The 22,501-nt window shown below is 39.1% G+C and overlaps 1 protein-coding gene across 3 annotated transcripts; it reads right to left on the bottom strand.

The window, feature by feature from the left end:
- Window positions 1–3,699: 3,699 nt before the first annotated feature.
- LOC126387946 (mitochondrial fission factor homolog B) lies at window positions 3,700–18,006 on the bottom strand. 3 transcript variants are annotated; one of them, XM_050040758.1, is made up of 8 exons: window positions 17,872–18,006; window positions 15,953–16,185; window positions 15,102–15,226; window positions 14,308–14,414; window positions 11,671–11,868; window positions 8,508–8,591; window positions 5,943–6,012; window positions 3,700–5,834 (listed from the first exon to the last, which is right to left on the bottom strand). In XM_050040758.1, the coding sequence occupies exons 2-8, from the start codon at window positions 16,173–16,175 to the stop codon at window positions 5,703–5,705; spliced, it is 939 nt and encodes a 312-aa protein (XP_049896715.1). In that variant the 5' UTR covers window positions 16,176–16,185; window positions 17,872–18,006; the 3' UTR covers window positions 3,700–5,702. The 3 variants fall into 3 exon arrangements, with proteins under 3 accessions (XP_049896715.1, XP_049896716.1, XP_049896718.1); XM_050040759.1 differs by having other exon boundaries at window positions 11,671–11,862; XM_050040761.1 differs by lacking the exon at window positions 11,671–11,868.
- Between the last annotated feature and the right edge of the window lie 4,495 nt (window positions 18,007–22,501).

The raw sequence follows: 22,501 nt of genomic DNA, 5'->3' as shown, positions 1-22,501 counted from the left end.
CTATGCAGTCAGTGCTTCAAAAAAAGACAAATCATGTGAACAAGCACCTCTATACCTGCCACAGTGTGTCTTATTTGTCTTTACCAGGCACTTGTCATCACATGTTTCCGTACTGGTACTTCAGTCATTAAAAGCATTGTTGTCTGTTAGCATGTAAAGCTAACCATGACCTGTCATTGCTGCACTTCGTGGATGTATAAACCGTTTTCCCGTAATGTGACAAATGCCTGGCAAAGAAAAGTTCAAATCAAACTGTTCGAGAGGACTGACCTGAAAATATAAAATTGATGCAGTTTGCAATGTTTACTAGCTGTAAAAATGACAATGTCTATTGTAGTGATTCTTGTTTAAAGCAATGTGTTTCCAGTCTGTTCATGTACATGCTGTTTCATGTTGTCATTGCTGTACAATCACAGTTCATGTAAAAGCAATTCTCTGATTAATCATCTGTTCTTACAACATTCATCTCATACAGTTTCTTATATTACGGTATGAAGTCATTTAGTTTTCTTTCTGTATATCTTTTCTGACAAACTCCCAAATAACCAGTCAAATGAGTTAAGTTAGTATTCATGTAATTCTTTTGTTAAATAAATTAATGCTGAGACTTAAAGGTTGTTCCTGGTGTTTAGTTACATCTACATGAACCCACCTACTGCTCAGTGTACATTAGTCCCCACATTACACACACTGTAGGGATACACTATTGGGAGAAAGGAAAGAAATTTGTGCTGAGTATACAATGGGTTGGTTTACATGCACGCTAATATTCTACTAATATTCAGAATATGACATTCTGAATTTTATACTAGTCATGTGTAGTCTGTTAACATATTCCAAATGTATTATTTTCTGAACAATCAGATCAGATATGACAGTTTTAGGAGCATTCTTTGGATATGTATGCAACACTTTCGCAGTTTGCGACACACAGCCTCTGCATTGTCATGGATACATTGTACTCAACCCAACCTGCCAACAAGGCTGTGAAGTAAAGATGTATGCCCAAAAGAAAAGCCAACATTTCTGATCAAAAGAGGAAACACACCTACTTTGAAACATGGTTTCAACATGGAAACAGGTTTTTGGATATGTGCAAATATCACAGCACCGACCTTTTCAACAAGGAGGCTTTGTTTGCATAGTCCAACAAGTCTGCCACTGACGGGAAACTTTGAAAAAATCCTGGCACAAGCTCCAGTTTTTCCACTTTGCCATATTTTGATGTGATAAACAAATTCATTGGCGTATGCACGGCTGTATGTAAACAGGGATGTTAGTGGAATGTTGAGTTTCATTAGCCGTGTAAACAGCATATTAGGAATATTGTCTTTTGTGGAATAAGGGCGAAAAAACTGAATCTCATACTTTTTCTTTTTACTTTTAGTAGATATTGCAGCTGCCCTTAAAAACTGTGCTGTTGGATGCAGAATGAACACAATCGGGACATGCTACTTCCTCATAACATTATGCCCTAAACTTTGACCCTCTTACTCATATATCCGTTACCATGGAGATAAAACAAAATACAGTGTAACTGAGCTTTTTAGAGACAGAGGTCAATGCAGAACTCTGATGCTATTTTGCAATTAGTAATAACTGCATACCTTTTAGATTCCAACAATTCAGTTCAAGACAATTCATTTTTGTCCTCTGTGGAGGACATTAGTCTAACTAGTGTAACTCAAGTATTCTTTATGCTATCCATTTGGGTCAAACTGTGTTCTGAAGAGGACATCCAGGGCTTTCTAATGATGTAGACATTATGTGGGTGGGGTTAACAGGGCAAACACACACCCTTTTCAAAATGGCTGCCATTACGTTTTTCTTGTTTTTTGCTGCCAGAGTGGTAATTGATCATTTTCTGGCAAAAGTTATGATTATTTTGTTAATATTTAATTAGTTTCCTGAATATAAGGGTCTTAACTTTAATTTAGAGAGATTTCAGAAATCCAGAGTAATTTTAACCTTTTCAAAATACACCTTTTATTCAGTGTCCTCTGTAGAGGACATCGGGACTTAGTATCCCCTGTTTTTTAACCAGTTTCCATGATTCAGCAGGCAGAAGGCCGTTAAAGGGAATGACGTTTTCTTTCTCATAATTTCTAATACATTTTAAAGGTTAGTCAGTGTGAAAGCATACATCTGGCTTGGAGTGAGACTCTGAAGTAATGTGTATGCAAGAATTTGGAGGTTTATTGGAAAATAAGAACACCTTAGGTGAACGTACATTCCCATGCATCTATGGTAGGATACTACCTAAGAGGAGGATTTCGAGAAACTTCTTGCTTTATTTCCTTTAAACAATGACAATTCTTGCTGAGAGTGTATTCACACATACAGTAGTATCTATAAAGCTTCCCTCCACTGTTCTTTACCCTTCCTAGGCCACCACACACAATAAAGTTTACCTGGTCTTCGGGGTCCGTCACATAGGGGTCATGGGTCAAACTATGGGGCTCCCCATCACTTCTTATCATAGATCATCGATAGTGAGGGGTGAGTGCAGTTGGACCACTAGGCCCTTAAACCCAGTGGTATCCTGCACCCTGACCGCAACGTCAGGCCCATTGGTATAGCTATTAAGAATACACTCTACCTTACTACAGATATCCATCATAGTGTTAAGCATTGAAGACAGCCACATAATAATTCCAGGGGAGTAAAAGTCCTTTGTAGCTCATATATTTAGAGATAAAGCATAAAATACCCCGTAGTCCCATTGGAACTCAATTGAAACTCATTGACTAACTCTGGAAATTTAAGACCTGACTAAGTCCCAATGTCCTCTACAGAGGACATGTGATAAAAAATAAATAAATAAATAATATTTTTGATTTTTTTTTTTTGATGCAAAATGTTTCTTTCAAGTCTAATACTTAAATTACATAAAACAAATCCTGTTATAAAAACTTTTTTCTTCTGGGTCCCAGGAGGATACTGCTAGTAAAGTTACATAGGCTATACATTTCTCTGTCATTGTTTTTTATTTCTAATTACTTATGCCATTTTGTTGTTGGTTATATTTAGGATTCATTTATTCAATTAAACAATTAATATTCATATTTTTACTAATCGAATGGTCATCAGTCACCTTAAAGTGTTGTCACCCATCATTAGGACTTCTGACAGTCAATGTGGCGTAGCTTTCGCTGCAAAGGATTGTGGGTCAGAACAGCCTGAAAAGCAAGCTGGCTTGCATACTGTACAATCGGACCAGATGTAGTAGGACATCCTGGCATTTTTGGCTGCATTTGACATGCTATGTATTGGGACACACTAACACTATATAGTATGGCAGTATGAGTATTAGCACACACAGAATATTTTGTGCCTTTATCAGTCATTGTGTGCCTCTATGGCAGTGCTTCAGGCAACTGGAGCAGGGGCTCACTGGTACTCAGTGTCAAGCACTCAGGCTCAAGCAGCAAACAGGCAACATGACAGCCAAAGTGGGTCACACCTCTGACTTCCTGTGTTCCACCATTAACTATCAGGCTGTCCTTTCAACCTTCACTGCTTTATTTTAGTGACCTCTCCTTTCTTCATCCAGTGAGAACACTGTCACAACAGGACAAACAATCCTCTGGCACAAGAGAACTACCCATTTAAAACATTATGTCCTGTCTGCACTAAAATCTGAACTGTTTCTGCATCAAGTTAATGCAACCATAAAAAAAACACACCACAATCACTGAATTTAATTTAAATATAAAATCTACTTTTATTAAATAAACAGCAATAATGGCACCGCTTTGAGAAAAATAACTACACAAACTTAGCAAGTGATGTACATGATGAATAATCGTAAACTGAAGACCAAGTGAACAAAAATTACCACCTCACGGTAGTATGCCTTCACCAACCCGTCAAGTTGCAGTTTCAACCATGTCTGTCCAGACTCATAAAATATATTTGGTATTTCCCAGATCTATACAATCAGAACAGTTTCAAGGTGGACACCCAACATTTGAGTCACAAATTCAGTATCTGACCAAATGTCCCCCTCTGGTCCTGTATGGCGCTGACTATTGGACAGAAAAGTGTTTTTGCAGAACATTATGATGTCACAGTGAAGTTGACCTTTGACCTTTTGGATATAAAATGTTATCACTTCATCATTTTATCCTGTTAGACATTTGTGTGAAGTTTTGTCATAATCAGTGAATGAATTCTTAAGTTATGGCCAAAAACGTGTTTAATGAGGTCACAGTGACCTTTGACCACCAAATTACACAGACATTTTAAAAGAAGGAAGGGTCATTATGTCATGGTGACAGCATTCAAATTTTGCATTTAGCTACACAAAGTGCACATGCTAACTTTGTTCACTGACAAAAAAAAGTAATGTTACAGGTAATGTGATAAAGGTTCGTACAAACTGTTGGCAAATAACGCCACCTGTTGACAAAGCAGGAAACATTATGGAGAGAGCTGACCAATGTTTGCCCTACTGAGTATTATTAAATATCATTGACAGCTTTAAGGTTGCTTAGTCTTTGATAATCAAAAACATGCACAATACTACTTGCTGTCTGGGGAAAAAAAGATTGACACTGATGTGCCATTGTATTCATGTCCTACAGAGTGACCTAATGACTCTTCCCTCTTTTAGTTTCCTTGCCAATTTCTAATCAGTTTATCGTTGAGTCCAAGTGGACGCTTGTGCTACATATGAACAATATCCCTGAAGGCGTTCCTGAGATATCTTGTTCATGAGAATGGGACGGACAAACAACCTGAAAACATTATGTCTAACTGCATAAAAACTGTATCTTGAGTGTTTGGGCCAAAAGCTTCACACAAGACGTCACCTCAACCAATCAAACGTGCACTGCAGACAGAAAAACACAGCAGTCTCCAAACATTATCTCCAGGTACTGAAATAGTCACTGATTTTCATGTACTTTTAGATTTGGACAATTAAATCAGTGTGGACTGTTACTGAGGACAACAGTAACATCAACACTGTAAACTGTGTTATCACTCCTACATCACACTGTTTATACAACAATAACAAAAACAACAGACTGTAGTCAAGATTACATTTACCTTTCAAACTGTGTATCTGTGTGAGGAGTGTATTTCAATGTGTCATTAGCTCTGACAGTCACTACAATGTGTCTGAATACATGACTGTCATCAAGTGGGAGTGATACACAGACATGAGGTTAGTGTCTGTGTTGTGGGAGCATTACCTTCACACAACACTGTATTTGAAAAGATCTCAATATTAGGGCAGCACAGTGGTGCACTGGATAGCCCGTCGCCTCACAGCCAGAAGGTTTTCTGTGTGTGTGAACTGACTGTTCCTATGTGTCAGCCCCATGATTGATTGTCGACCTGTCCAGAGTGTAACCCACCTATTGCTCCCCCCCGTGACCCTTTAAGATAGGCAGGCATAGGCCACATTTACAAAGTGCTACATGTAAATATGTGTGTGTACACCTGTTTGGCTGTTCTTGTGAGAACCCAGTTTTGTCACCTACAGTGAGGTTATGTTTACTAAGTGAGGCCATTTGGGCCAAATATCATGGTGATGGCAACAGTCAACCAGTTTAACACAAAAGTCTGATTTGACTTTGCTAAAACATTCCTTGAACAGCTGCTAAAATTACATTAAAAGACAATCAGTCTATTAATTAAGTCCTCACAAGTTCAGCCAAACCAGTGTACAGGTGTGTAGGACAGTGAGTTGAGTGTTATCTGCGGATCCACAGCCAGACGTTGAGCAAGCAGGCGGAGAAAAGCAGCGAGAACAGGACAACTTCAGTATTCCTCCTGTCAGCGTTGTGCCTCTCAAGTGCCGCCAGCCGGCGACTCATCTTCATTACCTACACAGTCAGAGAGAGGGATAGACAGAAGGACAGAAAGACAGTCAGAAGGATGGGCAGACAGGATGAAAAAAAGAGGAGGGGGAGACCAGACTTTTGATGGTGTACCTGTCTCCTGAGGATAATGAACTCAACTGCAGCTCCTCCCTCTTCCTCTGGGCTCCAGTTCTCCATGGCCCTGGACACAGACAGGATGAAAGAAAGACAGAGAAGAGTAAGAGAGACCATACAATGACCATACAAGCTCCGCCATAATAACCAAAGTTTTGATATTACTTCAGTACCATTACACTAAAAGCTAAGCATGCCCACTGACACAAAATGTGAGGGAGTGAAACTTCACAGGGGGGGGGGTCCATTGTGTTTTGAGGTTTTTATATCATCCTGTAGCTTCCAAATAGTGTTCCTTATCAATTCCAATCCTAACATTCTTTTTTTTTTTTTGGTATGTTTTAGTGTCGACCAGCAACTCCCCTGTGCTCTGAGGTAAAGTTACTATTTCTGTCCACAAGTCTGAGAAAATATGATATAAAACAATACAAGATGTGTGAAACAGTAGTCAAGTAATTATTTCGAATTGCAAATACACCTGATAAACATATAAAAGTAATCAAACTAACAGTACAGTGATTTCTGTGGCAGCTGTCCACGTGCATTATCCTGATTACACCTGATTTCTGAAACACAGAAATGTCTTGTGTTGCTGACAGTCAGTATTTACTACCTGTAGTAAAAAGGATGACTAGCAGAAGTCTTTTACATTTTCATAGTCAGGATGTTAAATGGGCTAGCCTCTTTGACACTTCTGCTTGCATGAAAAAGTTTTTCATTTCAACAATGTAATAAAGTCAAGCCTTTGTGAAAGAATATGATTGATTTCTCTAACAATAGATCCTCACATTTAAGATTCAAAAAAGACAAAACCCTCCTTGAGAATAAAGCACTTTATTCAGTCAATGACATGGAACTATAAATTAAGTATACATAATGCACAGTAGTAGCAACTTAAACTTTGATGTAAACTGTCAGAATCATTTCCTCCACAGGATTAAAGGTTTTCTTAAATACTGACATTTTATCAGCAGGTAATGGAGCTCACAGATCACAGTGTTCATCCTGACACTTCTTCCTGTGGATACTGAGACTTTACTGATGCTGCTGCCTGCTGTGTCGTCTTCCTGATTAAACCATGACACTTGCCCACCTGAATGAACACCTCATCAAATACAGGCTCCAGGACAGTGCACCAGGTCAAACAGATGATCTGTAAAACACGTCAGATTCAGTGTTACTTTACACTGTAACATTTTGTCAGGGCCAACAAAGTCCAACTGCAGATACATTTGGCTTTTATTAACAAAAGGCATGTGTGGTGTGTGGTGATTAAAGTACCAATATTAAGGTGATTACAGGAAGAGGAAAAGTTACAGTTTACTAAAACATCATCCCAAATCTGTAGTTGTGGCAATAGCTACAATGCAAGATATAAAAAAATCAGTTTTATGGAGAGAGAAACTAATTACACAGAACATTTGACTTCGAGTGAAATTTGTATTGTGATCAAATCCTTGTAAATTCAGTATAAGCTCCCTGCGCAAGTGAGACTCAGAGTTGTTTGAAACGCATGGAGAATACACGACTGTGACAGGAGAGACCTGGAGCTGCTAACAGTATTCTTTTATATATTACCCTGGAACTAAAGAGCTACAATAGTAGCTACTAAGACTAGAAAGTCCCACCAAATGTTCCACAAAAGGCAACATGAAAAAACCCACATCCAGCCATTCTGTCGCTATTTAATTGGCTTCAAGTGAGGTTTAATGTTCCCACAGTCTCTCTCAGTATTACTACCTGTTACTGCAACATGGATCCAATCTGTGGGCCTACAATCAAAGCTAGCTGCACAAAATGCTAATGCTAACTTCAACAGGCTGGCCTGCAGAATAAATTGTACAACATAAAAATGGAAAAACTTACAGCTTCCAAGTTTGAAGTTGAGCCACAAACAGCTGGTATCGATCCATCATTGAGCTTCAGTTTTTCTTGCTGTGCACTGACCCTCGTTGAGTTTGTGGGGGCATTTCAGTCAAAAATAAAGTGAATCCACTGAGTCTTCACATCCTCAGACAATGGGAGTACATGAAGGCTTTTCTGTTGGTTATTGCGGCAATAACAGAACAAACTGCCATGTCTGTGATTGCGAGGAAATCTATTATACACGTTTTCTGATGGATGGGGCAGGAGGAGCAGGGTCTCTATACACCCAGGGGAGACATAGTTATGTTGAAAAACCATTAAAAAGTGCTTTTTGCATGTCACCTTAAATAAATCATTTATCTTTGCTGGCTATCAAGGTGTTACTTCACTTGACTTAATTAGTTTTAATCCAGATGTTACAAGTGGATGCACTGGTGAAAGTTTCAACTAGTTGTCACAAGACAAGAACTTTGTTCACAAAGTGACTCAGTCATGTGGCTCCACAACAGTACGATCCCACATACTGTACCCAAAATGCCCCACAGACGTTAAAGCTGCAATACAGAGTTTACTTCAAAACCTAAGAGGGAAACTTAGTTGTTTTTTTTTTTTTTAAACTCTTAAACGCTAAGTATATTACGGCACAAACGTGAGGTTAGTTTTGACACATAATCACACAGTTTTCCTTTCAGTCACCTTTTGCTGCTGTGCTCCACAAGTGCTGAAGCAGGGACCTCGGTCACGACTCTCGCTGGTGGCAGCTTCTCTTGGCTGGGAAATCTTTAGTCCGATAAGATAGACAGAGAAACTGCAGTCTGCTGTGGGTCTCCAACAACATGACACGTAACCAATTGGGACCGTGCACAGATTTGGCAGCTAGTGAGGGGCGATATTAGCTGAGAGCAAAGCATGAGGCACACGATGAGAGCGGGAGGTAAAAGCTACCAGCAGTGAGTATAGACGCATCAGTCCGTGAAGCAGATATTGGTTAGTATAGCAGACAGGTTTTACAGAGTTTATCCCTTACAAAAATCTGTTGACACCACTGCATAGGGCTGAACGTTGCAGCAAATAATGGCATTCCCCCTCATATTGCCTACTAAGTAATGTGTAAATAAGTAAACTGCACTTTAACCAAGCTCTTGACCATTTTCACACGTGGCATTTTACAAGTTGCTGTCAACATCTACTCTAGCTCGCATGTGTCATGTGGAGCATGAAGCCCACAGGGCTGGGTGTTTCTGATCCCCTGGTTGGTTAGATTTTGTATATTTTAATTAACAGCAGCTGTTGCAGTTTCAAAACTGTATTTGAATTTGACTCATTGTTCAGCCCTACCACTGAGCCACATGAAAGGCATGCTACAGCAAAGCAGGTGCATGTTGTTTTTTTCCATTTGCACTTGCTGGTTAATTAACTGCAGAAAATTAGTTACAGATTTCTGAGTAAGTTATTCATCAGCGACCAAACGTCTCCCCATGCAAGAACTCTAAATCTACTGTAGGGGGGAAAGCTGTGACTGTGGATCTTTGCCAAAATTCCAAGGGAGAAAGTGTTTCAGAGATGTTAGCCAAGGAAATGTATGAGTAAGAGCATGAAGCTGAGAGTTGAAAAAGTGACAGGAAGCCAATAAGAAGCCACGAAAGAGGAAACATGTACAACTTTAAAAGTTAAAGCCAAACAAAGATGGAAGCAGGAGGGAGGGGGAGAACTCACTTAATGACAAAAGAGAGAGCAAACATTAAATAATGACTTTTTTTAAATTGTTTCTCTTGGGAAAAAATATTTGTGTACTTTGAGTGTAGAACTATTCAACACTCATTCTTGAGAATCTAGACAAAACCCTTACTGTTTTGGGTTTTTGATTTGTACTCTTCAATTAGGCTGGGAAAACATATTTTAAAAGATAAAAGTCTTGACTAATAAACCTTGTAACGGGCCAAAGTCCCAGTGATTTAAGTTTTCTTGAATATCAAACGTAATGGGTGTCAGATGTAAGATCTGATGGAGCTGATGTCTTATGGAGTTGATAGAAAGTTACATATTTATTCATTACACAGCAGTCGTAGTGAGCAGCCATTTTTTTTCTTTTCTTTTCTTTTTTTTTTTTTAAAGTTGCCAAGAGTTCTCTCAATGCGAATCTTAATCCCTTTTTTTAAACCATAATTCTTTTTTAGTTTAACACTTTTTTAGTTTGGATTTAGGAGGGCTACAGAATTAACCTGATATGGCTGAGACACACCTGATAGCAACATTATTGAATGAATTAATAAAAAAATAGAGAGCTCAGCAGTGCTTTAACAGTATTCACACCTTTTTAGAAACCAGGAAGTGAGACATGGGTCCTTAGGATGTGGCTAACCACTTTTATGTCTGATTAAATGATGTTTTTATAAAAATCTGAGTTGACAAAAATCTGGGACACATTTATTAAGGGCCAACATTTTCACAAAAAGATGTATTTTAAAACAAAGATGATTATAGCAGTACATGTTTAAACTGATGTTATCAGTATGTATTGTTAGTTTTAGATTTTGAAGGTTTTTAACACATTTTTTAATAGTTTTAGGTTGTGAATTCTTGTCTGGGACAAAGCTGTTTTCCGGCACAGGGTGAGTTTAGAAGTTAAAAAATGAAAGCTATAGGAGCCAAATATGTTATTGGGAGGTTTGTTTTTAACTGTGTAATTCACTGTGTCGGCATTGGGGGGCACTGTACTCTCACCTGGTGAGTTCAGGTATTTTAGGATGTGACCTCACTATGGTCATCAGGTGTTTGGCCCGTAAGGGCAAATGGTTTTTGACAAATATGGATGTAACAGATGGACTTTGCCATGCACACGCAAAATAAATGTTACGGTGATGCAACGCAAGAAGCTTCATGGACTCTGATTCAGCATTTGGATAACGAAGGTAGCATAGCGTGTCCAGCAACAGGCACGTCAACCCTGGTCAAATACCTTAGTAACTAGTAATAGACTTAGCTCCTTTAACAAAAGCTGATCAAATATTTTACAAATCATATTCATTGCACATATATAAATCCTTTCAAATTAATGTATCATCCAAGAAACGAAATTAGTGTGTTAATAAGTTATAATTTTAAGGTATTTGTTTGGTAGGACATGATTTGTCCCATTTCTCAAGAATGGGTGTTAAATGTTTTACTCATGTCATTAAGTTAATTTCAGTTTGTGATCAGTCTACATTTTGTTTCCTTCTGAATAGGACAAAGGTTGAAACTATAAACTTTTATTTGTGGCATCCCAGCCTGTTAAATGACCTGGAAATGTCCCACAGATCCATAAATCTGGGACATTATGACTGTGAGTTTATGGGTTAGGCTAAATTATTTTAATATATAATTCATGCCTTTTTGCACCTCTAACTGACACAGGAGTTGTGTTTATGCTGTTTAATTATTTTAAAGGTTCTTATGTGACTTTCACAGCATTATGTGGTGGTTGAGGTCCAGCCGTACATGCATGTTAGTGTAAGTGAGGCCCTGTGTGTGTGTGTGTGTGTGTGTGTGTGTGTGTGTGTGTGTGTGTGTGTATCCAACTGGCTAGCAATTAGATACAGCAGTAACTGCTGATGGGATGGCAGTGGCACTAACCCACCCTCCAGTTTCCCATCAGGTTAACAGTGTTAGCTCTGTCAATACTGTTGTCGTTATTAATGCTATTAATGGAGTTAGCACAGTTAGCTGCTAGCCTCCCGTTACATATTTTGCTGTTGCTACCCAAGATGTAGTTGCTATACAAAGATCATGCCATCTAATAAAAGGTTTGGTCTTTTTGGACTCACAGTGCAGTAACTTGGCAACATAAGTTAGGGGCTCATTGACATATGAGTCAGACCTGTACTTCTGGCTGACTGTCTGCAGTAGGCGCTGTGAGGCCTTCAGGCCCAGCTGCTTGGCTGTCTGCAGCATGGAGTGTGGAGACAGGAGGCTGGGGGAGGTGTCAGGGAGAGCCTGGGCCTGATGGTCAGTGGTCTGTGTGGAAGGAGAAGGAGTGGAGCGCTGGTGGAGTTGATGGCCTGAACCTCGACTAAAGCTAGTGCGGAGAAGTGAAGTGAGGTGGGGAGGAGGGAAAGCATGCAAATATGAGCAGTGGATGACGTTGACAACAAGAGACAAGGAAGAGAATAAGTGAGCAATGTAGGGAGGGATAGCAGGGATCAGACGGGTGGAGGAGCAGTACAGAAAAGAGGAAGAGAGAAGTAAAAGGAAAGGTGGAGAGAAGAACAGAAAGGGGAGGGTTGACAGTTTGGGACATGGAGAGAAGGGGCAAAAATTACTATGTGGGAGGTATAAGCTGATGGTATACAGCACAAAGAACTGCTGCTCATCAGCCACTGTAGCTGCTTAAGATTTCTAAATGAGTTATGACAGTTAAAACAAACTGCAGATCACCAAGACACAGTCAAACATCTGAAGGAGAACACACATCAAACCTCTCCCCTTTATGTGATGCCTTTCAGTTTTAGAATTGACCTCTACAACAGATATCAACAGATATCATCTGAACATTTGATATCTGGGGACCCTGAAGTTTAGTCCATAACAATACCAAACATCTTTTTGTTATCTAAGTTAAACATGTTGTAAGCTTTTTTCCATTCAACAAAATTCACCGTGTTGCTCAATGTGTCTTGATACTGAAAAGAATGACAGGTTGCAGCCCTAAACAAGCCCAAGAGTCTGACCAAACTTTCAACGCCAACATTCATGAACTTGTCATAAACATTATTTACATGTCATAAACGTTTGTGACTGCTGTCACTGAGTGTCATTCGTTTTTTGTCATGACAAGTTGACATTGTGTGGGTTGTCTTGATTATGACAACTTGACATTAACCAGGATGACATTACCAAAAGATGTCTTTATGTTGATGTCAAGCTGTTGTTACAAGGACATCCCAGGACATCCCAAACAAATTTAATGTCAATGTCTCATTACAAAAACCGAATGACACTTAATGACAGCAGTCATAAACGTTATGACATGTACATAATGTTCATGACAGGTTCATGACCGTGTCATGTCATAGTTATGACAGTGTCATGTCACCCTTATGTAGATACCTTCAAGTAAAGTGTTACCTAGTTTTCACATGAATATCAGTTTCTGTCATAATGGGTACAACTCAACCTGTGAAAACAGGTCTTTGGTGGCTCTGGAGAAGTTTTTGTCAAGTCTGAGAATATATTCCCTGAATGTCATTAACATCATCTCAAATTTAGATTGACAGTTCACATTTTTAAGAAAAAGCCTGTGTTATAAACCGGGGACGTGGAGTTTGAAAGGCGTGTGCTTTGACTAGGCAGAGACGGTCTATTGATAGATACTACTGAGTTGCACAATGGAAAGTACTGTGTTTTTTAATCTTACTCTAAAGCGTTTTTGAGGACTCCTAAAAGTGCTTCACAAGTGTGACTTACTGTTATTATTATTATTATTATTATTGTTATTACAGAATTCACACTAAAACTGAAAATAGAACCTGACCTTACTCAGTTGTTGCCAAACATAGCTAAAATTAGATCTTTCTCGTCCTTGGCTGATGCAGAGACCTTTATGCCACATGCTGGATGCTGGTACTTTAAATCTTTGACTGGTTCAGAATACTGCAGCTAGAATCTAGAAAATTCAACCATGTTACACCAACTTTAGCTTCCTATCATTGGTTCCTTATCCATTTCAGATCAGACTCTAAAGGTTCTTCTGACGGTTTACGAAATTGATCTGATCTTCTAAAACCTAATATTCTATCCCATGCTCTTCCTTATCAGAGCACTGTCCGTTGCCAGATTTAAAAAGTAGTCAGGTGGCTGCAGGGCCCTTTCCTTTCGTTCCCCTTTCCTCCAAAATAACCGCCCTGCTGTTATTAGATAGTTTGACACTGTTGAGGCCTTTAAATCCAAAAACTCATCTTTTTGTCTCAACTTTCAGTGAGCTGTTTATTCCTCGTTTGATTTTATCTGTTACCATTATCCTTCCAGTGGGTCAGTTTCAATCTCAATGAATCTATTAATCCTACTACTACAGTCCTTGTTTGTCCTGCCGATGAGAACACTGTTAACTTTCTGAAATCCACTGCATCTGTAACCTCTCTGTTTGACTGTTTTCCAACAAGCAGCTCTAAATGTCTGGACCTGGATCTTTGTCCTCCAGAAATACAGCCTCGCTATCTCTCTCATCTTCCCTGTCTGTCCCATATAAACTGCAATAAAGCTGAGATTCACTGACATGATACAAATGGTTAAAAGCCAATAGGCTTTTTGATTCTGATTCGGTCTTCTGGTTACTGTATCACTCCAGCAGCCTCACTTAATTTAAACTCACAGCTAACATTTATGCAGTCCATGAATCTGACTATTTATAGGGTTCTGTTCCTGTATAGTTGTAACACTAACAATGTTATCTACACTAAAAAATCTCTGGTACCATGGTCTACCACTGACACAAAGTGTATAAGCTTAGAGTACTTACGAGCTGGACGGGTGTCTGGGCAGTGCCAGTGCCTGTTTGAGCTGGGTCGGTGTGCCAGGCGGCGTTCTGCCAAAGCTTTGGTCACTGTAAGATCTCCGTATGGGACTCTGTCATACAGGAAGTGGCATCAGACAGGGAAATGTCTTAACAGCTGTGATATATCTGTAGCATTTAAAAGAAGTAACACCTGCTCTTTATAATTAATAATATAAAGCAGAAAATAAGATGTGGCGTCTAGTTTCACAGCAAGTGTGGGCGGGAGAATGGCAGAGAGACAAGCAGCATTCTGTGCATGTAAGAACAGTCCTTTTCCAAAAGGTTTCTCAGAAGAGGGACCCACATTATATGGAGACATTAAGCTCAGAGTACAGGGAAAATTAATTAAAGACAACTGTTTTGTTGTTTCTGTTTTCAATATTTTTTCTCTTGAATCAGTGAATGAATAAGCCATTTTATTTTCAAACACCATGCACAATGTCTCAGGGTAGCCGTAGCTCAGAAGGAAAAGCAGGTCGTCCACTTATCAAAGAGTTAGCAAGCACTTTGCATGATAGCTCGCTGCCATTGGAGAGTGTGTGTGATTGTGTGAATGGAAGGCAAATTGTAAAGTGCTTAGGATGAAAGCACTATATACTGTAAATGCAGCCATTTACATTTTACTAGAGCAATTAATTTTGTTGGAATAAAGACCTACAATTTCCTTTTGCATTTTCCTCACTCATCGCAGAAACCACTTTACCTGGAATCATTACAGAGGAACTCATATTCAAATTGACTGAGTGAAAACTAGCTACCTGCAGCACGTCTCTGAAGAAGACCTCTCCTGAAGGACTCTCCCAGCACGGTTCAGCACCCAGAGGGCCACAGATGGTTGGTTTGGACTGAGTGAACAGAGGTCTGGGGCTCATATCAGGGGCTTCTGTGGGGGACACATTAAAACAAATGTTTAAAAAAGAAAGAAAACATTTATCGTCACCTTTTAAGGTAGCAAAGTGTTGCTTTTTTGGTTGTTCCACTGCCCACCATTTCTGCTACTTGGAGATAACTGCAATGAACTTACATTGATACTCTTCGGTAACAGGGGGTAGCTAACAATAGCTCCAGAGGAAAGCAAAAGCACTATCCTCTTCCTGTTTTGGTTGCAGAATAGTTGATGCATTTCCTTTGCACCATAAATGTAACTGCACTAAGTCTGATCTTGAGTACACAGCTGATAGGCACATGCTTTGTTTACCTGATGTTACAGAAGTGCATATAGAACAGATTCAGTGTTGACAGAGAGCGTCTGATGTAAGGACATGATGTAAAGCTGAAGGAAATTCTTTGTGTTTATGTGTTGCTGTTGCCCCAAGGAACATAGGCTAGTGTAATATTTATTTGTTAAATTTCTAATATAGTGTTTAATGCATGTGAGTCTATTGACAGGACTTTTATTTGGAATTTTATGTATAAGCAAAAGTAACCTACTTTTGAATAAAAACTACTATTAATGACGTAATTATTTATAAAGCCTGCTTATCATTGTTTAAGCTCAATAAACACAGATAGTATTTGACTGGAATTTCTCCTATTTGTCCAGGACACGGGGACAGGAAACCTTGCTCTGCACACCAGTTTTAAAATACTGAGAGAAGTCAGAACCTACCTGTGTATGTCAGCCTATCAGGGACGTGCATGGTGTAAGCAAGTGGAGGCTCCTCTGGCCTCCTCATGGCCTCCTCTCCACCCTCCTCCTGCCACTGCTGCCCCGGGGTAACGCTCAGGCGTTCTGGGACACGCATGTTTTTGTTGATGCTCTCTATGAGCACTGGATCCCGTCCAGGGACCTGGGACATCTCGCTTGGGTACAAAGTGAACGCCATCATCATGTGAAAACACCTGTCCAAAAATAAAATTTCTCATTTACTTTGCAGGAAATCTTGAGTGTCTTTCACACGCATTAAAAGCATATTGCTTGTTTGGGTTTTATGTTGTTTTAACAAATGCTTTTAGTAACTGACTAAGGGACATTGAGACACTAAAGATTCCCTATGCACTTGCATAAGTAACTCTGCGGATGTTAATTTAAGTGTGTTGTCTGCTGTACTGAAATAAATGGGATTGGACAGGTAGGAAGATTAGGCTGGTTGTAAACACAGCTCAATCAACTGTTAAACACACATCCAGGTGGTTAAAGAGACCACAGAAGAAAAGGACAGGCTATAATGTTACATAATTAGAGTCTGGCTATAAACCCACAAACAGCTCTTTGTGTAGTAGGGGAGACCAGGTGGGTTGGCACACTTTTCACTGTGCAGGATTTCTCTGTCATAATTTATCTTAGAATATTATAACCAGCAGCAAATACAAGTTTAAGGTCTCAGCTAAAGATACATTTGTTTTATGGTCACAAATGTTTTCTATAATTAGGTGTGATTAAAGTCATGTTGGGGGGTTGGTAGGTGCACGTTGTGGGGTCGGTTGGTGCTGTGTTAAAATGCTGCAGTTACTGAAAAAAACATGAACATTTAATTAAATATCTGCCCATTTCAAAAAAACAATTTCAAGCAATTTCTTAATAGAAATCTATAATTACTTTTGCCATTGACCATTCAAAATAATAACAACTAACATTGTTTTTAATCTTTAATCTTTTAATCTTTTACAATCCTGCTCAGATTTGACCCACTTTGTGATGCCAAGTAGTGTTAGCCATCACTCATCACAGACTTTAAGATCATTTTCAAAATCTCACAGTCACAGTTCTGTAATATTTTTAGTCCACAAACCACTTTTTTTAAACTATTGTTACTACAAAACTGAAATCTCACCCTCACCAAAAAAAGTTACTTTCAGATGTTTCAACAGTGCAGGGGAAGAAAACAAACATTTTGATCTATGTTTCTGTGACCTCCAAAGGACCAGTGAATAACTACGTGCCAACCAACCCCAGTCTCCCCTATACATGTGTGTTACGGAATGATATTAAAACATTTCTTCACTGTACATTAGATGATGACAATGGTGAATTTAAAGTCGTTTCATAGAAACTTTGCTAAACATGAAACATTCTTATATTCCACCAACTAACTGCGATGCAACCACAGCAGACATCTTTATACCATTATACACAGCAGCGTCACAATGACGTCACTTAAAAACATTCAAATATGACAGTTCATGTTCTCTTTAACTTTTCTTACTCAAGAAACACACGTAATCACTGAGGCTTTACAAAGTTACTGGCGTTACGTTATTTTAGCCAAAAGTTCATGAGAACGTCACTGACAGCGTTTCTTAATCACTGGGAATGTAAGTTACCGCCCAATGCGACATTTCTAATTCGCGCAACAGCTCTGTTTACACGTAGAAACGCAGCTGATGCTAATATCACCCAATATAGCTGATTAGTTTAGCTAACTTATCTAACGTTAACGCTAGTTAGCCAGCAACCTGTTGCAGAGGATAGCTAACAGGAGGTCAAACCCCACAAGTTACGACAGAACACAGGCAAGTAACGCTGTCATGAATAAGTATGTTTAAAACTTCGTAAGAGGTAAAGTAAATCGATATGGAGTGACAAACCTTGACAAGACTTGGTCACTGTGTCAAAGTAGCTGGGAGGATATGCTTCGCTAACATGCTTCCACTCTCCGCCGGTTATTTCTGTACCTCCAGTCTCACCGGTCACAATCAGGTCAAGATCCTTCAAAATAAAAGCGTAGTGTCCGCGACTCTTCTTCTTCTTCTGTGGCGTTTAATGGCGGTTGTCATCCATATAGTTACATTACCGCCACCTACTGGAAGGTAACAGTTTCACAGCGCAAACTTCAAGTGTCCCCTCAGTGTTATGGAGCTACTGTAACATTCAGTGATTCCATTAACAACACTGTCCACACTATCACCCTGTCTGAGTTGTTACAAATCCTTCCCTCACTGTTATATCTAGATCTTCTCCAGATATGTCCACAATGTCCAAGAATTTCCGGCCAGCTTCCAGCAGCATCTCTTCAGGACCAGAACAAAATTATACTCCAAAAACAAAAAATATAATGCAATTGAAGATTAAATTCTAAATGCACTCATATATCAAAAAGTGGCAATGACAGTAAATGGACTTATCAGACCTTTTTCAACAAAAACATGAGTTTAATTATTTGCATGAATAGTTAACTCATATCAATGAATAAAATGATGCTTTAAAACACACAACATATATATTTTGTACTGTAATTGACATCACGACTCAAAATATCCTCAATCCCAGGGTACCTTCAAAAAACAGCATGTTGAAAACTTCCTGAGATTAATATTCTATACCTAAATAATAGGATGCATTATAAGCTGACTGTATCATTAGGAAAATCAAAACAGATCAGTATTTCCCTCCTCATTTTCCACTGACACTCAGATTCTCAGACACTTAGATAAACCAGTATGTTAAGTTTAAGAAATATAAAAATATGTATATTTGCCACAATATTGAATACAATACATATTTCAATAGAATAAAAGTAAGAAATATGTACAGTATGTGCATTACATGTTAAAATATACATTCAAGAGGTGTTGGTGAGAATAAATTAGTATACTGAAGAATATTGCACAGTTGTTGTCCAGAGCACTGTGGCACAGGAATTATTGCACCAGTTATTACACAGTATTGCATAATTAAAGGATAACTTTTTATATGTCAACGTGGACCCTATTTCCCCATGTAAACTGGTCAAAGAGACTGATGTGAACAACAATTTTTGTTATTGGTCCAGTACTCGGCAAGCGGACAGGTGTCATGCCAAGGTGGTCAAAAGTGACATCTCGTGACATCTCATGATATTTCACAATCAGACTTCCACTTAACGGGACAATAACAAACAGACTGATGACAGACTCTGACAGTTTGCGAGACAGTCTCCCTCCTTCACGCTTAGCTGTCCTGTCAATTAAAGCCTAAAATGCCCCCAAAAATATTATAAAAACAAAAAAATAGTCTGATAAATTAGGCTTCTCACTTGTGATGACCTACCCTAACAAAAACATTGTTCAATAGCTACTTAGATTAGATATGTGTGAAAAGAAGATAATCTACCTGTATAAGTTAAATATGTTTTTTTTCTGCTCTGATCTTTCTTACTTTCACTTCCTTTATTCTCTTTGGACTCTGTGCTGATCTCACATCATGGTTTCAGGAACTGTGCTAGTTCTGTGTCTTCTTTGTACTCCTCCTCACAACAATTTTCCTTCCAACATCTCCTACATTTTCTAATTCCTCTACATAGTGCAGCAACACATCTAGAAACAAAAACCACAGCCACACTCTTTGCTTCCCAGCTCCTGATCCAGCTCTGGACCTTGGGTGGCAGGGCTCTTTCCATACCTATTTCCTTCCTGTTGAACTTTCTCCCCAACCACTGACATGACTGCACCAATATTTCTGTCTTCAACAAGTAACTCAAAACTCATCTTTTTAAAACAGATTGTCAACACAGCATTCATCATTTAATCACAGATTTATTATTTTTTGTGGGTGGCATGATGGTGCAGTGGGGAGCACTGTTGCCTCACAGCAAGAGGGTTCCAGGTTTGAGCCTGCTTGGTGGCTTGGGCCCTTCTTCGTGGAGTTTGCGTGTTCTCTTCGTGTCAGCGTGGGTTTTCTCCTGCGTCCTCTCACCGTCCAAAGATACTCAGGTGTGGTTGACTGTAAATAGCCTGTATGTGTGATTGTTAGCATAAATGTTTGTCTGTGTCAGCCTTGTGATGATCTGGCGACCTATCCATAGTGAACCCCGCCTCTCACACAGTGTCAGCTGAGATAGGCTGCAGCCACCCAATGACCCTGAAGAGGACATGCAGTTACAGATGAGGCTTGTTTGCTCTTTATTCCTTGTGGTCGTGTCTGTGGTGGACATTTATCACTATTATTATATTTATCATTACCTGCAACACAAACTGATTATAGTGAATTGTTTTTTTTCTTCTTTTTTTTAACAGAATGTAAAATAAAATCCCCACACTGTTAAAATATTATATCAAACATCAACTGTAGGTATCCTTTATTCATATGCACCAATACAATATGGATACATTACATATGAACACTGAATATAATAATGGAGATCACTGAATGAGAAAGACTTTCATGTGGAGGTGGACGTGTTTTTAGCATGGAGACAGTTGAACAATGTGCATGTTAACACACACATTCTAAATGCTTTATTTGAATCCACTAATTTCATTACAACTGTCTACAGGACTGAAATATAAACAGAGGTCTTCTACATTCTCTGACACTCAAGAGGAAAGAAAACGCTGCCTGCACCACACAGCTACTGTACCCGTTACAGCTGAGATGGATTAGAGCTTCCCCAGCTGTCCAGCTCTTTGTTGTAAGCCAGCCAATCATAACCCACCAACAGTCAGTTTGTGAACGTGTCCAAGGCTGCAAAACACATTTATATCTTAGCTCAGTGATGTTTGTAACCAGGGACTGGTACTTGATCAGTTTATCAGAGAAAGCTTCGACCACGTACAAGTGGAAAACAATGACATTAAACATCCTGACGCTTCCCTGACAGCAGCACGCACACACACACAAACTCTCATAAACCTGTACACACATAGTGATTCATTTTGCTTTGTGAGCAAAGGTGAGAAACTGGTGGCTTTAGACTTAGAGTAACAATCAGGAAGAAGGAACCACAAAATTAAAGGTCTACAGTAAGTGACTGTGAAAAGCACTGAGGATTTCTCCTGAAATACAATAAGAAACAGTAGATATGTCCAGAATATAAAGGAAGACTACAGGGCACATGCCAGCTCACACATCACACACCCAAAGAAACATGGACACAAAGTGCCTCCAGTGTGCACCCATCCTCATTCTCTCTCTCTCTCTCTCTCTCTCTCTCTCTCTCTCTCTCACTCACACACACACACACACACACACACACACACACACACACACACACACACACACACAGAAAACAATACTTTTAACAAATTGAGTGCTGGAATAAACCCAACAATCTATTTTACTTTCTTGTTGTCATTACACCGTGTACATAATTAACCAGTAATTATACAAATACACTACACATAATAAACCAATCTTACCAGGAACATTAATCATATTTTACCCTTTTGAAAGGTAAGTAAGAAATATTCCTCAGCCAAAATCTGTCCATCTTACATTTTTTCAGTTAGGTGTACAAATTTTCCAGTGTTAAAGCTCTGATGTTAACTTTAGGGTGGCCAAAATTAAAGAAACATCTTTTGGATGTCACTGTATGCACTGCAATAGAATCAGTGTCGGGGAGAAACTAGTTACATGTAATTAAATTACAAAATAAATGTTACTATAATCTGATAGTTACCTAGCAAACATGTAAACTACAGTCACTAATCGAATTTTTGGTGTTTACAAAGGGGTTACATCAGAATATATTCCCCTCGGTACAAAGTTTATATGTAGAATATAACATTCATTGTGTTGCCTTGCATCTTTTGCCCTGCAGGAATCCCCTCTTCTGGCAGAGCCTATTTCTGGACTTTTTTTTAGCTTTAACTCTTAGTCAGTCTTGACAAAAATCTTAAAGTTAAAAACCTTCACTGTGTTAGTATTGATTGCAGGATTTGGGTAGCATTTATGAGCCATGTGTGCATGGGGCGAAGCTTTTTCTGACGACGCTACAGGCTGCCCACTTTGACATATTAGAGCAGAGCAGGGTGTTACAGTGGTTTGACTGACAGAAAAGTCACTGGTTGGATCCCAGTCACGTTGATCTTTTTGTGAGGTTCCTACATACTTGGCGGTGCCAGAGTCCTGACACTTTCACACATACTGGTTCTTTGTTGCATCTAAACTAGCTTGCGGTGCAGTAAACTATACAGTGGTAAACACCCCAGACCATCATGCTGCATTATATGCTGCATTTGTACACCTAGATTTTAAAAAAAATCCCTCTTGCGCTTAGAGTGACAGTAAAGCAGCAGTGCAGGGGGGGATATAACAAGATGGTGTTCTTCGCTGGTCACACTAGAATCTGTACTGAAGCTGGTGATGCGGTCTGGCTAGACCTGCACAGACAGCACAAAGTTGGCTGCTTGTAAAGGTGGATGAAGTACAAAATTTCATCCACACAGCTTTGGCTGAAAAATATCTAAAAAATTAATTTAAGTTTTTAAAAAAAGGCCAAGTGAAAGTATACAAGAGAGC

Source organism: Epinephelus moara, chromosome 3, assembly GCF_006386435.1.
Source record: "Epinephelus moara isolate mb chromosome 3, YSFRI_EMoa_1.0, whole genome shotgun sequence".
In the NCBI taxonomy this organism is placed as follows: domain Eukaryota; kingdom Metazoa; phylum Chordata; class Actinopteri; order Perciformes; family Serranidae; genus Epinephelus; species Epinephelus moara.
This window is presented reverse-complemented; position numbering and strand designations above follow the sequence as displayed.